The sequence below is a fragment of the Gavia stellata genome, chromosome 2 (genome assembly GCF_030936135.1).
Source record: "Gavia stellata isolate bGavSte3 chromosome 2, bGavSte3.hap2, whole genome shotgun sequence".
Classification (NCBI taxonomy): Eukaryota; Metazoa; Chordata; class Aves; order Gaviiformes; family Gaviidae; genus Gavia; species Gavia stellata.
The window spans coordinates 80,241,007-80,258,023 of record NC_082595.1 but is presented as its reverse complement, the minus strand read 5'-3'; the positions used below and the strand labels follow the sequence as shown (position 1 = coordinate 80,258,023).

The 17,017-nt window shown below is 38.8% G+C and overlaps 1 protein-coding gene across 1 annotated transcript in view; it reads right to left on the bottom strand.

Annotated features, from left to right (window-relative positions):
* Positions 1-3,848: 3,848 nt before the first annotated feature.
* Positions 3,849-17,017, bottom strand: part of COL9A1 (collagen type IX alpha 1 chain) — a 77,431-nt gene continuing 64,262 nt past the window's right edge. Inside the window, exons 31-38 of the mRNA XM_059835416.1 lie at positions 14,758-14,793; positions 14,606-14,650; positions 12,809-12,841; positions 10,925-11,071; positions 10,420-10,474; positions 8,122-8,310; positions 5,270-5,347; positions 3,849-4,033 (exon numbers count right to left, since the gene is read on the bottom strand). Coding sequence (XP_059691399.1) covers positions 3,849-4,033; positions 5,270-5,347; positions 8,122-8,310; positions 10,420-10,474; positions 10,925-11,071; positions 12,809-12,841; positions 14,606-14,650; positions 14,758-14,793 — 768 coding nt within the window. The remainder of the gene's footprint in view (positions 4,034-5,269; positions 5,348-8,121; positions 8,311-10,419; positions 10,475-10,924; positions 11,072-12,808; positions 12,842-14,605; positions 14,651-14,757; positions 14,794-17,017) is intronic.

Sequence of the window (17,017 nt, the reverse complement as noted above, 5' to 3'; positions counted from 1 at the left end):
GTGTTACTAATACTTGTTAGTAGGCTAGTAGGGAAAGCTTTGCAGTCACCATTTTAAAATATCAGATTGGATTGTGAAGATTTGGTTATCGTTTTGAGGACAGTTGTTAAACATTTTTCTCTTGGTTCCTGCCTACACTTAAGTCAAGTCATGGGGGAGCTAAAATATGTATTTATCACAGTGCAGTTAAACACAGTGCAGCAGAGATCCTGATGGGTAGAAGTGATTTTCATTAGTCTTTTGTTCAAAAAATCTCATAGAGTTTTATAATGTTGAACCAGGAAGAGATGAGAACAGGATTTACTCAGGACTTCACCGAGATTTCAGGAGCATCTGGTTAGAATGGGTAACACGCTGTCAGTGGCTTGTGAGACCTCTCGATCTCTTTGCTTTGTGCCTTCTAAATATATTTATTTAAACTAGCACTATTTTTGCTGTATCACCATAGTTGGTATGCCTTTCTCTTAAATTCATAATCCTGTCTTCATTTACTTGAATGTGCTGTTACTAAAATTCAGTTCCAGATCTTTTTTGGTATACGGTCTACCATTCTTCAGATAAAATTTTTCCACTCTTGCACAAGATTTGGAATTGGTAAATACTTAGATTAGTCAATGTATCCCATACTGACTTATAATGGGCCTGAGAATTTATTCTTCAGTTCTGTATTTTACGTTAAAACTCAGGAGTCAGCCTGAAGGCAGAAAATCTGTCACAGTCTTAAGCTATCCACTTATATGGATTCTGCATTGAATTGACCCTCAGTGTTGAATTTGTTTGATTGTAATATTCTTATTTGGTTTTTGCATATGAATGTTTTCTCTCCTACATGACTTTCTTTCCATTGTGGAATTTTATGCATTTTTAAAAGCACTTCACATTTGTATTTAGATGTTGGGGTTTCTTGCTTCTTTTGAGTCATTATGTTTATGCATTACATATGGAAAATAATATTTTCATTCTGTTACCAGTTGGGTGGTTTTTTTCTTTTTAACAGTTTTACACACTTTGTAGTCAAAATAAAAGTTTGCTGGTGAAACTACAGTTTGTCATTACCACTAACATTCTATTTGTTGCACTACGTAAGGAGTACTTTTGAGGACCATGCCCTAAATCAGTAAAAACTGACCTAATTCTAAAATTTTACAGAATACCTCTATGTGTGAAGAAGCTAATCACCTTGTATGCAATGGTCTGGATTTGTTTCTTAAGAATGCAATTCTTTGCACTCATCTATTCTGATAACTCCTTGTAGTATTAAAGTAGGAGATGTCGGTTTTGAGAGAGTTTGGCCAAACTGGAGGTGCAGGAAACTGTTCTGCCTCAGGCTTTGCCCAGAGTCCCTGGGAAGGATGGCACATTTCTTTATGCCTGTTTTCTTCCCCCATCTCTTCCCTGAAATCTCACCCAGTGCTGCTTCTGTGGAACTAGACAGCAGTAGGCACCTGTAGATAAAGACTTACTTGTAAAGATTCAACCTCTTTTATATTTTATCATTTAAAATACGGAGCTGTGCAAGGGATGTAGAATCATAGAATGGTTTGGGTTGGAAGGGACTTTTAAAGGTCATCTAGTCCAAACCCCCTGCAATGAGCAGGGACATCGTCAACTAGATCAGGTTGCAACCTGACCTTGAATGTTTCCAGGGATGGGGCATCCATCACCTCTCTGGGCAAACTGTTCCACTGTTTCACCACCCTCGTTGTAAAAAACTTCTTCCTTCTATTGAGTCTGAATCTCCCCTCTTTCAGTTTAAAACCGTTACCCCTTGTACTATCGCAACAGGCCCTGCTAAAAAGTTTGTCCCCATCTTTCTTATAAGCCCCCTTTAAGTATTGAAAGGCTGCAATAAGGTGTCTCTGGAGCCTTCTCCAGGCTGAACAACCCCAACTCTCTCAGCCTTTCTTCACAGGAGAGGTGTTCCATCCCTCTGATCATTTTTGTGGCCCTCCTCTGGACCTGCTCCAACAGCTCCATGTCTTTTCTGTGCTGAGGGCTCCAGAGCTGGATGCAGTACTCCAGGTGGGGTCTCACCAGAGTGGAGTAGAGGGGCAGAATCCCCTCCCTTGACCTGCTGGCCACCCTTCTTTTGATGCAGCCCAGGATATGGTTGGCTTTCTAGGCTGCGAGCACACATTGCTGGCTCACGTCTAGCTTTTCACGCACCAGTGTCCCCCAGTCCTTCTTGGCAGGGCTGCTCCCAATCCCTTCATCCCCCAGCCTGTACTGATACTGGGGGTTGCCCTGACCCAGGCACAGGACCTTGGACTTGGCCTTGTTAAACCTCATAAGGTTCACAAGGGCCCATATAAAGAGATTAGCAAAATTAATCCCATTTAACTCATTCTCAGAAATCTCAAATATGTGTGCAAATATACTTTCTTTTAGTAGGCAGATTTATCAGACATTTTTCTCCCAAGTGATCTCTATTTAGGCATTTTCTGTCAACACATGAGGTGCTAGCGAAGCAGCTCTTAGATGCAGCTGGAGGTTTGTTTTGGAGAAGGCTTATGTATTGTTTTTTTCAATAATTCCTTTTAGAGTATATATTATACCAGTATCTTTCCCTTTAGTGTTGTCTTGCACATTACATGCAAAATGCATAGCTCAAATGATCATGTGTTTCTTTATATTCTCACATGGCATACAAGTCAACTATTTTGAACATAAACAGACAATGAAGGGCTAGGGGAAAAAAATCTATGCGTAAAGCAAGCATGCCGAAGTTTGTATTTGGAAATTTGGATGACTAATAGTGAAATAAAAGGAAAAATCATAGGATGGTTTCATTGTTGTCTTTGAGAGAGAATACACTTCAGAGAAGGTAAAGTCAAAACCACAAATAGTTTAATTTATACAGAGAGAAACAAAATACCCACATTGCACATTTTCCTCTAAAAATTGAGTTTATCTAAAAAAGGCAACTTGGGATGTCTAATGGCAGTCTTCTAGCTGTTCTGTTTATTGGTATTGAATGTAACCATACATACAAAAACATATAGGGACTTAAAACATTATTTATTTGTTTGTTGTACCACCAACCACAGATATTACTTCAAAATCTGTAATCTCTACTGTAAAACTTGTATATATCTGGGACTTAAAATTCCCTTGACAGTGACTTCTAGCCTTTTATTTCAATTTAACATGGAAGGAGGCAAGCTGGAATAGGCTTCATACGAAATTACAAATGCAACACAAATTGGAGTGGAAAATGAAGAGGTTATTCCACATGGCTTATTCATGAGAACCCAGTGATCATACTTTTACAGAGGCATACAGCATAAAAGGTGGCAGGTTTTCATAAGAACAGCCTCCCACCTGTGTTTCTACCATTGAATTGAAGAGCTGAGGGAGGCTTAGCATATCCTGTACAGCACATACATACAATGAAATGACTGTGCATCAAGTGATGTAATTTGCTCAGGAGTGCTCTGGAATTTTTTTTAAGCATAAAAGAATAGCTACAACTGAAGTAAATAAACTTTCCTTTTTTATTTGATGGCTGAAGTTGTTATTTCACTGTACATCATACAGAGGAATTCAGTCAGGCAGGAGGAAATCACAGAAACTCTATTTAAAAAAAAAAAATAAGACAGACAAGTGCCTTTTTTTCCCCCCAAAGGGAGAAAGAGCCTGTGTGTTTCTGTAAGCACCATTGTTCCAGCTTGTGTTGCTATGTACACTTTTAGAAAGAATGTACAACCACTGTGTTAAAAATGCCTTACTGAAACCTTGGTTGAAAGGTTTCTCCTTGTTTGTATTTCTCCTTCATTCCTTATTTTTTCTCAGCTGTCTGTGCAGGAAGTAAATTGATGCCAACACTCCATGGTACTTGCGTTGCCTGCTCATGGCCCTTTCATGTTCTTACCAGCTCTCTGTCCAGCCTGCATTCTGCAAGATGATGGCTCGCAGTACCCAGGAGGGCCGGGAGGGCCGGGAGGACCAGGAACCCCAGGCTGACCGGCCACCCCAGGGAGACCTCGTTCACCATCACGGCCTTCCCTGCCATAGCTGGGTTTGCCTGGTTCACCTGGAAAAGTGGATGTAGGTCTAAAAATTGGCAGCATATGACTCGCTTAGTATACATGTAGCTTTAGTGAATATCCTATTCTTAAAAGCTGTATGAAGATGGCTTTTTACTGCTCTCAGTGGATTCCCCAGAGGGGTGCCTACTTAGAGGGACTGTTTTCCTCTAACAGACAACCAGGCTGTGTTTACACACCTACAGCAACAAAATTTCAGGCCCAACCCTCTCCAGTTATACTGAAGCAAATCTGCTCCCATAAAAAGCTATGCAGTGTAATTGCAGCCCTGCAGACAACACTGTTGGCAACACGTCTGAAGGTGTAGATGCTACTCACTGCTTCAGAGTTATGTTAGCGCTCCAGAAAGAGACATATCAAGAATTTATTTCTGTTCTCCACTCCGATGTGTTGGGGAAATAGATGTATAGAGTGGAACTGCTGAGCACTAAAGTATCTTTTTACTTCTAAATCTTCAATGAAAGGATGAAATACAGTGATTTTAGTAAGCCTCATCCAACAATAAATTTCTAAAGACAACAATTGCAAGTTTCACAGAGGTCCTAGGTATCTGTATATACTCAGCTGTTTTTGGGGGGATTTTTTTCTCCTTTTTTACAAAGAGAACAAATTTTGGTAGTTTCTGTCTATCTATACACAGAGAAACGCACTCTAGAGACATACAGGTGGAAATAACGTGTTTATTTTCATTCACTTGCCACTAGAGGCCGGTTGCGCTGCACTTATCAGCAAGAGTCTGTTCTGGACCTCTATTACATAACACTGCAATTAATTACCACAAAAATAAAGGAGAATTGTATTTTGAATGTCCTAAATTACGAGTGGAGATTTTTTAAGACTGCTGTGGCTGCCAGTGAGATAATCTGGGGTTTGTGGCCTTTTTTTTTTTATTTTACATATAAATAAATAAAAAAAGGAGGCAATCACACAGAAAAAAATATATATATATACACACACACGTGTGGTTTGCCTCTTCTATTAAATGCTTTGTATACATTTTTCCTAACTGAGATAAATGGGGTAGTACTTCTTTAGTAAAAGAGCTTTTAATTCTGATTTGTGACTGTCTTATTACCTACAAAGTAAAAATTATGATGTACTGTTATTTGGAAGCTTATTGCTTAATGGACACCTTTTATCTTTTCCAGGCAGCTTGAGGTATCAGTTCTGAATAAGTTTATACTACATCTTTTCTTCTTTATCCTCATCCTTGTTATATTTACCTGGAAGACCTCTTGGTCCAGGGTAACCTTTCAGTCCTCTGCCTGGAAATCCTCTGTCTCCTCTTTCTCCTGGTTCACCTAAAGCAAATTCATGAAATATTAGTTACAGCCTGCTTGGAGTACTACTTTCAGTAAGTTCCCTCTCACAGGTGAACAGCTAATAAGCAAAGAATTCAGGTGGCTGTATATATTCTTAGCACCTTGGAATGATGTCCTGACACATGTCCTTGTAAGAGGTTTGGTTTGGATTTTTTTCCCCCATTTGAGTTATACTCAGAAGTAGACATGTTGGAGGGGAAAAAAAAAACCAGCTGGGGCTGGGCAGTAAGTACCACATGAAATATGCCAGAGCCTATGTAATAGAAATAAACCAAACTCGCAGAACTACACAGGCTATTTTGGAATACAGACTGAGGGTACTGGCAAATGGGTTTTGCAAGACCACATGAACTCCGCTAGTAAGTAAAAATTCTCACGTGCTGGTCCTTGAGACAGCTAGTGCAGAGAAGAAAAGAGAAGCTGGCTTGCACACATTACAGTATTCTGTTGTCATCCACATAAGACGTTCATAAAAGTAAAACAAAGGACTTCGTTTTCGTATACTGGTATTATGGAGATTCTTCTTTGCTGGGTGCCCAGCTTTTCTTCAAACTCATATGTTGCTCCAAACAAGAAACTTCTTAGTAAGAGGAAGGTTTTTTTGTTGTTTTGGTTGTAAAGTTCAGATTCTGTTCATTGTATATATTCCATAAAAGTACATGTACCTACCACTCGTGAATACACTATGTAAACTCTTGGGTTTATTTTTTTTTTTTGCTGCAAGTGAAAAGTCGCGAGTATCTGCCTACTAATGTTTGAGTGAGCTTTATTTTATACTTCCATACTTTCTTGTACTGCAGTGAGGAGAGTTGGAATAGACTGTTAAGTTTGGGGCTTGCCTAGAAGTGGCACAGCAGAAAACAAGGAAGCTATGTAAACAAACAGAGGAGTCAGTACAAAAGTCTTAAGTTTCAATAAAAGATGCACACAGGCTACTGGAGGAGGAATCTTATCTGTATGCTTCAGACTGCCTAGTCAACATAGAGATTCAGCCCGTCTTTGTAAATACAGCTACCAGAAGCACTGATGTCAGGTTACCCATATGTACTTCTGCTATTTCCAGCTACTGAACACTTAGGAATAGTGTTTACTGCTGGTTACCCCAAACCTCCAATTTATTTCTGATTCTGCCCTCCTTCACTACCCCAGACAGCTCATTAAAGTCACTATAACATCCTTCCTTGAGCCAGCTCTTTTTGACTCTGCTGTTGCTGATGCTGTTAAAATCACTGCACCTTTGTATCTTCTGCTCGTCTCATGGTGACAAATTCTTGTGTTTCTCTCCCCTTTTTATCATGCCCTTCTAAACCATTCTCAACATCCTCCTCCTTTTCCCTTTTATCTCATGTCCTAGGTACCCTTTTCCTCTCGCTCCCATCTCAGACAACTCCCCAAATGGGTGGGGAAAGTCAGTTCATCTCTGTGACCTCTGGTAACTACCAGGAACTCAGAGTGAAGCACTGAGATTTTTTTCAGGGTGCCTGCCATGTACCATTATGATAGCTCTTGCACATTCACCACTTCTCTTTTATCTGTAATTGTGTTTCAAGGTTTACTGTAAGGTAACTTGGAATTTGATTACAATTATGATTGGAAACGAAGCATTTTGCTTGTTTGTTTTTTTTTTTAATGCGCCGTAAACTGTTTTTTTAATATTAACACAGTGCAGCCTGCTGTGTGATGAACCAAATTTAGCATATCAGATCACCTTTGTATTTTCATTTTTTGTTGCTTCTGCAAATACAGATGATGTTACAGAAAATGAAAACCGTAACAGAGCTCCAGCAACAATGCTGTTAAGGTTTGCTTTGTTTGTATTCTCTTCCTTCTCTCTAAAGTTTTCCCAATTTTACTTTCAAACACAACCTGAGACAAAAGTAAACGCTCTAATCCAGCAACAGACCAGCTTTGTGCAAAAATACAATTTTTAAATAAAACCTTCCTTAAAGAAAACAAATCGAAACCACTGCTGAATAGAAACTAATACATACACAGTCGTCATAAGACTTTGCAGAAAATTCTACAATATAATCCTTTGGAGGGGTATAAACCCTCTCAGTCAGCAACAAAAGAGATTAACTTAAATCAAAGTTTTTTTTGTAAAGTGTAAGGTTAGTTAATTTTATTATGGATTTGTTCTTTCCAAAGAATCAATAGATTGTGGTACATGGTGCAATGATGTTAAATGGCTCAAGTATTATACCCAAATAAAAGAGGCAGATTGTTATCAGTCACTTGTAGTGTGAGAAACTGGATGGACTTAGAAAAGTAGGCTAGAGGTTAGCGAATGAATCTGACTGTTTACATTAGCTTTTTGGGACTGCAAGTCTTGCAGAAATGAGGTCCACTACCAGACTGAGTGGAGGAAAGAGTGAATCACTGCTGGAACTTTTCAGCATATGAAAAACACAAACCTTAGAAGTCTGTGAGAGAGAAAATTAATATTAGGAATCTGACTCAGCTGCTTACTTTTAGTTCAAGGCAAATACCTGTCCTTTCTCATATTGTATAAGTGATTTGATGACGAAAAACAGATTTATAAACAAGTCTTTCTGAGGCCAGCCCAATGAGCCTTTTAATCACTGGGGCAACTGAGGCAACTGTTACAGGAAACAACTTAGGTTTCTAATTCAGGATATTTTTGGACTTCACATGCATACAATGTAGATCTACAACCTGTAATCCAACGGAGAAAGAAAACCACAAAAAACTGGAGCAGTCAACAACTGAAAGCCAGTTACAGAATTTCTTACCTTTAGGACCTTTACGACCGATCTCACCAGGGGGACCTTTAAGGCCAGGCAAGCCACGGGGTCCAAGCTGTCCTGGGAAGCCATTTTCGCCAGCAGGCCCTGGAGCACCCGGTGGCCCCGGTCGGCCAGGAAGACCTGGAGCACCAAATTCTGGCCTCCTAAGACTGGCTGCCAGCTGAGCTAGTTGTTCTGCAATGAACAGGAGGACAAAATTAAGCAGTAAGTGGATCTGAATGGAGAGTTTCTCATGATCACTGAAGAAGAATGTGTATTCTCCGCTACAGAAACCGACAGACCACAGTACAGCACTTTCCTTATGTACAATGCTATTTACAAAGTTTATTACATGTAAGATGTTATCTTAGTACTACTAGAGGGAAACTGCATAGGCACACTGTGAAGCTGCTCACTCTGAAGCCTGTATCTTAAACGTTCAGTGTTTGCAAGCTGAAATGACTTAAATGTATATGGTTTATTTAGAAATGTCTTTATAACTTTCTATGTCATTTAAATTTCAACCATCTAGTAAGAAAACTTACTCATGCAATTGCTGTCTTTTAAAAAAGCAAATATCTCTCTTCATTACTACTTGTTAATCCTTATTAAGATCCACCTTTGCAAGAAGCAACAGCTGAAAAGCATGAAGGCAGTCATCTACATTGGCCTGCAAAGTAAATGCAAGCCTTCTTTTTCAGGGGAAAGAAACCCCTCAAATTGGTGCTCGTGAGCTCAAGTTTGATAAATGATTGAACATTTTGTGTTGATCTTTTCTTAAGGTAAACCAGCAGGAGCTTTGGTCTTCATTAGGCATAGGATCAGCTTGCCATTCCTTGGAATGGTCTAAGCTAGCTATTCCCTTTTCCTCCTCCCCCTTTCAGGCCACTGCTGTAACAGCATGAGAGCAGTCCTCTCTTTGCTTAAAGTTTCTATTCTAGACTTCAAATCCATATTTCAAGCATGCCTTAGAAATAATTTTCTCTGGATACAGCCACACATAACTCCATATGACATTTGCTATAAAGTCTGCATGACTTGGCAAGACTAAATATTTTGTGTCCGCAACCAAGAAAAACTAAGAAGATGGAGGTGGGGTGGTAGGGTCGTGCAAAGGATCTGAAATAAAACAGGAACTACGGCCAGCAGATACATGAGGAAGACTGGGGATAGCAATCTGCGGGAAAAGCCTACTCAGGAGCTGAAGTTCAGTTGTGGTTGTCTTTAAGCTGACAAAAGGTCCACTTGGTCCACTTGGTGGACCACTTGGGCCACTTCCAGGGACCCACTTGAATTGATTTGTCTTTTTTTTTTTTTTTTTAAGCATGACAGCATTGACAATTGTAGGGGTTCTCAAGAGGTATGCAATGAAGACAGTCTAGATTTTTCCCATATCCTTCTCTTCACTGCTAGTTCTGATGGTTATGAATAAAATCAAGCATCATATCTGATTTTGCTATAATCCTCCTCAATATTACTGTGTCTTTCAAAAGATCACTTTAAAAAGCCTTTTTATCCTATTTATAGAAAGTTAAAAAAAAAAACCAAACCTGTTGGACAGTATCAAGAACAGTGATGACTAGTGATAATTTTTAGATTAAATCATGAGCAGCAATTTCACTCTGGTAAACTCTTAACATTATGAAGGCATAATAACCCTAAGGGCATCTTCAATAGCAAGTACTGAGAAGTATCTTTTGTGCTTACAGGGCAGCACAGATTTTTAAACTCAGTAAATCCCATGCACCCAACTATATTAGAAAAGCTCCAGATTTCTGTGTATGTCAAGAAGAACTGAACTAATATAATTAGGGTTTTGAACATCTGCCTATTGCTTTCATGTTATGGTATGTTATCTACAGAAAGCCTCTCTCTGCACACCTCTTTTTTTTCCTACCTATTTTGCACATAGTTTGTTTGCTGTAATCTAATAGTTTATAAACACAAATGGCAAAACAAACTTTCAATGAAGCCAGTGTACTTTTATATATGTAAACATAGCAAGTGATCTCTACACAAAATAGAGGTATTTCATAAAAACAATCTGGTGTACTGCCTGGTTACTATAGTAATAGTGTGGAATCAACAGGTATTTCAATGAGGCTGCAAAGTATATATAAAATAAGGGACTTCTTTCTCATATTCTCTCATATTGTGTCTACATTCACATCTGGGAAGAAGATTTTCTGCCAGGCCCCCTGCTGAGGCCACGCTATTTGTTCTGGATAAGAGTGGGAAAATCTTGGTTGCCTCCACAGCAGTAGAAATGCACAAGAAACATCAAATACTTTTTAGCATATTTACCTTGCATGACTCTCATGCAAACCTGCTTAATGTGCTGATCGGTTGGTTCTTTTCCCTAGGATTAAAAAAAAAAAAAAAATAGTTTAAAAAGCAGTTGATATCACATTTCATAAGTGTGCCCGATGAGAAAAATGCTGGCCGGTCAATAAAAGATGTTCCAGTCCCTGCAAGTGCAACTATTCCAGCTGAAGTCAATGTGACTAGCAAGGTAGATACTATGTGTGATACACCCATGTATCAAAGACAGTACATGCGTACTACAGCAGTGGGGTAGGCCTAAGAAAATGGAACTGAACTGAAAGCTGAGGACCCAAGGACCTAACTGCATACAACCCTAAGATTTCTCTGGTGCACAAATGTGTCTGTTGTGAGGTACAGTGTATTTCAAACTCTCCTGTGGCCCTTGGGTTTTGCATGCTTACATAGCTCCTGCTGCAAGAAAAGGAGTGGTGTGAGTGACAGCAAAGCATTCAAAAGGTACCAATCACATTAAAACAGTACTTACAGCTGGACCTTGGTTGCCAGGCAGACCTGGAGCACCCTGTTCACCCTGCAAGCCTCGTGGTCCTGGTGAGCCTCGTGGTCCTTCCATGCCAGGCAGTCCTCGACTTCCCTCAGGCCCACGGGAACCAGGCTCTCCAGGATTACCAACCTGACAATGAAAGAGAAGATTTTCAACAGACTGCTATACTAGCGTTAGACTCATTCTGACATATCAAAATAGTGACAGGAGCTATTTGCAAATGCAAAGCATTGAACGCTGGGATGTAGAGTTGTTCAACAGCTTCTTTATAAATAAGCATCTGGAGTCAGTGGTTGTGTGATTTATAAACCTAAAAAAAGAGGTCTGTGAATACAGACCTTAAAGGGGAAAAGTGGAAAAAGAAGATATTCTGTCAAATGAGGCAAATAAATAGGCATCCACAGTGACATGCACAAGACTGGTTTGTCAAAGAACAGATCTCCTATATTTGGTTTCTACTTCTGCCCTCGTGCATATCACATGCAACTTTTCTAGACAGTAAGTGCTCCTCAAGTTTCAAAAATTCCAGCTGCCTGCTTGTTCCAAATGTTTTTCATTCTCTTTCATAGAGAGTATACCAATAGGCGTCTCTGAGTTTCTTTCAATAAAAGTTATTGTACTACTATTAATCAATAGTAGTAACAAAGAAAAAAAACAACCGAAAACCAAACAAACCCCAAAAAACACAACAAAACCCAACCCCCAAACCAAATCAAACAGAAAAAAAAAAAAAATCCTACATACTTACAACTTCCCAAATCTACTGGGGACAAAAAAGCCCAACACTTCCTGAAACAGATGCTCAAAAACGTGGCAAAGTACTCAGCTGTGGTATCAGTTAAATCCACAAGATGGAGCCATTTCCATTCCATCTATGCTGCATCTCGGACAGCTAATTGCTGTCCCTGTCAGAAGAAAACCCGAAGAACACGCTTCAGCAGAATATATTAAGAAGAGAGCAGAATTCCCTTTGTGGACTATACAACCAGGAAGCCACCATTTCTCCCTGTGTATGTACTCACTAGGATGACAAGCACTCTAGGGTGTCATCAAGAGATGAGGATTTTAAAAATCTAGGGGGATAAAACTACGGATTTCTCCTCTACTCTATCTTTTCCTCATGTTCTTCCTGTAAGATCTTGAGCAGCAGTAAACACTCTCTAGCTTGCATTTGCTTAGCCCCAAAGTCACACAGGCCACTGAGAACACAAGCATAGTTCTTGTTACGTTCACCATCAGTTCCCTGTAGGCAGAACTGTTGATATGTTAGTATCATAGCCCAAAAACTGTCAGCTGCTATAACAATCCCACTCTTCAGTGATCCTGAAAAAAAGAATGCGTTCAGTTCTCAAATTCTTTTTTCTTATGTGACATACAAGTTTCTGCTCACCTTCCACATCAAAGCTATCATTTTGTTATTTCTAAAAGGAATCTGGGCCATAAATAATTCTGCTTTCACAGACATCACAGTCCTGCTGCCAGCTTTTTCACAGTGTAAAGATTACAGGCTGCATGCAGCCACTGCACTGGGCCTCATTTCTATACAACACCTACTGTACAAAGAGTGCATTCATTTCCTTAAAAAAAAAAAAAAAAATTAGTTGGCCAGAAAACTGCTGCTGAATGATGCTTCTCTTTCATGGAGCTTAGAATTCAGGACATTAATTCCTTTCCAAAGCTAATTCATTTTAATATTAACTGTATTCAAAATTTAAACAGAAGAAATGCTGTTGGAACTCATTCAAGTTAAGTGTGATAAAGCGCTCAGCTCATTATTTGTATTTTCTTTCTTAAATCAGAAAACACTCTATCATCTGATCTACTAAATCTCTGTATTTCCGTAATAGTGCTATTCATTATACTTACAGCTCCCTTTGCTCCTGGTAATCCCATATCACCCTAAGCAAAAATAAGACAAACTATATTAGAAGAGAGTATCCCTTATCATAGACATTACAAATGCAGTAAACTTGACTTTTTTTCCACTATAAAAAAAAAGTTTACACATTTAGTTGATTTACGCAAAATTGCACCTCAAATGAATTACAATTCATTTGAAAATAAAACTTAAATTTCATAGATTTTTGTAAAATTCCTCTCTCAAAAACATTTATGTAAGGTGCAAATAAGAAAGTATGTTTATTATAATTGGGATTGTATTGATTCTCTTAGAATTAGACACATGGCTCTAACCTCTCAAACCACAGTTACAGCACAGGACAATCTTAGTAGATTGGTTGGAAACCTTTAGAGGAAGCATTATTTAATCAGGATTTTCTAGTTTGGCAGAACTATGGATATTTTACAGTGTTGTGTTAGCCCTGACAAAACTGCAACAGAAACCAGGCAGGTGTCTACCCAATGTGCTGTGAAGAAGCCAAACTACTACAAGTTCCTGTTCCCAGCAACCTTACTCCTCGCTTGAACAACCCCAAGATCCCTCTATCGCTTGACTGAGAATAGCAGTCCCACTATTCGGAAGTTTTTAGTTTCCCTCTGGATTGGAAACAAAAATGTTTCAAAATCTTGTAATCGCCTATAAAAGAGATTAACTCTTCTTCTTCACTGTTTTCATACTACTCTTGGAGAGATTTCTGAAAATTGTATTTTCCCAGTTCCTAAATGTCATTGGTGAAATAATTGGTTTCTAAAGGTCAGAAAGGCCACTTTGTTAATGAATATGCCCTAAGTGAAATAGAAATAACAACTGCTATTTTAAACTGCTAGTTTAAAAACTAACTAAAAACTAACTGGCAGCACACTTAACCCATCATATTGCTTCCTGGGGATTTGTATTGTGATGATAAAGCTGCATTACTGGACATCTAGCTCTCTAGAGCTGTTTAACTTTAAAAGCCTTTCAGAACTGCAGAGTGTAGGAAAAAAGCGTTCATTTCCAGCACACAACCTGGCTACCGTTTTTTAACTAGGGAGCAGTTCTATTTCGTTCTGAAAGATTAAGTTCTGGCTTTGCTGGATGGGGCCCCATAGGAGCCGCTGGACTAGGGCATTTCTCTTTCTGTAGGAAAACAAATCCTCTTTACCCAAGGGCACATGACTCAGGCATTACCCATGTGAATTCACGACATGCCACACTCCTGCAGTATATATACCTTCCTCCAGAAGTATCACAGTGCCACAGCCTCTTCCCAGACCATTCTCCCTCTCCCTAACAGCCAGTTGCTACATCTTATGTCCAAAGATAAAGGTAATACAAAATATTTCCATCGAGTCTGAGTTACTAAGGTTATTCATTATTTGTGCTCCTGTTTCACCTGAATTCAACTACCTCCTCATCCTCACTGCCTCAAACACCAAGAATTTATGTGTGTGTGTGTATGCGTATATATATTTATATATAAATGCTTAGTGTATATCTACATATGTATCTATCGATCTATATACACACACACTCCCTTCAAGGCAGCCTGTACTGTATTATACACTCTGAAATATATGCATATTTCAGAGTGCTTTCAAAACAGCAGGAATGGCATAACCAGGCTAATAGAACTGCTGTGCTCTGCAGTGCCCAGTTAGTATAAAACTGAAATGTGACTTTCAATGATCAAAGCATATGCTTGAAGCACTCCAACAATACTTTGAAGTTTTCATTTACGACAACAAAATATTACATCAAGTGAAGAGAAAATAATGCCTTACTAAGTCACCCTTTTCTCCTCCATCTCCTTCTGCTCCAGGTGCACCCTAGATCAAGAAAAGACATACTGTCAGCCTTCAGAGTTAGTCAATGTAATGTACTGCAGCATTTGGTAGTGTGACTTGAAAGTACTGTGATCTCTAACATGACTTACTTGTTCACCCTTAGGTCCTGGTTCACCCACTGAACCCTAGAAGGTTAAAGATTAAAATAAAAAATAATTCAGAATTTGAAACTGCAGGTTCAAAAGCATACTAAATTATCTTCAATCCTCCCTACCATCCAGCATTAATGCAAGAGACCTTTAAAGCTGCAAATTTTTAAGAATGACAATGAAAGCACTTAAATCTTACTATATAATTAAGGTGACAGACTGAAGGCAAGTAATAGCATGGAACATATAATCTACTGCCACCCTGGACGGTACAGATTCTGACTGTCAAACAGTAATTCTCCCCTTTACATGGCACATGCTCTTGCAGCTGCTACAACTCTGCTCTGCAAATTGGTTAGAAGTTATAAGTGAAAAAATCCAGTAACTGTATCACCTTTTCTAGCCCTATTAAGTATTCTGTATTGCCGTAGGCCATACCAGCCCTGCTAACGTGCGATAAGTACACTGAGACATCCACAAGTTCACAGTCCACAATCTTGTCTTGCTTGCTGTTTAATTCTCAACATTTTTTTAGCAGAACTGTCTCTAGAATTTTGATCATTACAGTCAAAGCTGAATGGCTGGTATCTTAAAGTTGATATTTCTTTTTTTAAGAAATAATATTATGTTTCGTCTTAGAATTCTGTAACAAAACGTGCATCTGTGGCAGGCAGGAAGTAAAGGGGAATAAATTAATGACCTGATTAATTTCAAACATATGCAGTTTGTTTCTATAATAAAAAAGTATTTCATTTGTAGAACAGAGTATTGTTTAAGAAAATCTTAGTATTTGTGTTTTGTTAGAAAACCAATCACACGATCCTTAAATGTTCTTTGCAGTCTGTACACATTCAAACATATACATTCCAAAAGAACTATAACTGTGCATAAAATGTTTTTTCTAAAACAGACCAAAGTACAGCATTTTCTCTCCGATTCCAGAGATCCATTTAAGTCACATAAGGTATAGGCATACACACCGGTGTAACATCTACAATTTAATTAATTCAGATTTGTTTTCATGTTCCTGAGGACGAAGAGCCAATATTAAATTATCCACAAAGCTAAGCAGTGGAAATCACAGACCTGTTTAACATTCCAACTTTGTCAAACAACACTGAAACTATTTTGTCTGAAGTGTTCTCAAAATCATTCCTTATTAAGGTATTCCAATTACTCGTACAACAAGACACTGATTTCCAACCTAACATCATTTTGGGGTTCTTTTTCTCTTCTTTAGAGCAACAAAACTGTCAATAGGTAAGGTTGAGATGGGAGAAGCTTTTGCTTTTGTGAAACTTGGCCTGTAATATACATATATTAGCAAACATAAAAATCACAACTGAAACTATCTGAATCTATTCTACATTGACTTCCAAAATTTCAATGGAGACAATAGGGTAAGATGTCAAAATATGAAAATATCCACTTTTTTGACATACTACTTATCTATTTGTAAACATTCCTCTCAAACCACGCCCAGGAATTTTTTGCGAAACTGCCAGTCAGCATCAGCCAAAAGTGTACTAGGGGCTACGCTAACTATTTAAGAGTATATAGGATCATGTTCCAGTGCCAAGGTCTGGATCTTGGCCTGGTGCTGTTTGATTTACTAACATAGACAGAACCAGAGTGTCTGAAACCAATTCAAAATGTGTGAATCGGGAACACTGTAAGTAAGTGGTGAATGCTGGGGCTTAGCCATTCTCTGTAACATATCTGCATAACTACTCTGTAAGATTCACTGAAGCATGATCCATCGTTGTAACACTGTTTTGTATTGCTATCTATCTCTGCTATAATATGTCAGGTGTGTGACAGATGGACTTGACTCCTTGACCACATTAGTGGCAGTCTGGTTCAGGCTCCAAAGGAGTTAAAGGCCTAGGCCTTGACTCATTTGTCAAAGAACAAAGGAAGTTGTGGGCACAAGGAGTCTCATGCTTACCTTTTCCATCGCATGTAATTCGACTATGAGCCAAACACTTTATTCCATAAATATGACAGCCTGAGTGAGCCTTTTTCAAGGTCTCCCTGCTAAGCAGCTGGCTGCATGGCGGTGATCCCCTCGTGAGATGGGACACCTCTCAAGGTTACTCCTCAAGGCTGAGAGACCCCTTACCAACTGCAGATCTTTGGTAAGTGACTGACATTGTGCATAACCGTGTATTATAGTGCACTAAGATTTTGTGTTGGTACCTTTGAATTATTATTATATCCTCTGAAGTAAGTAATAGAGTGAACCTTGCCATCAAACTTT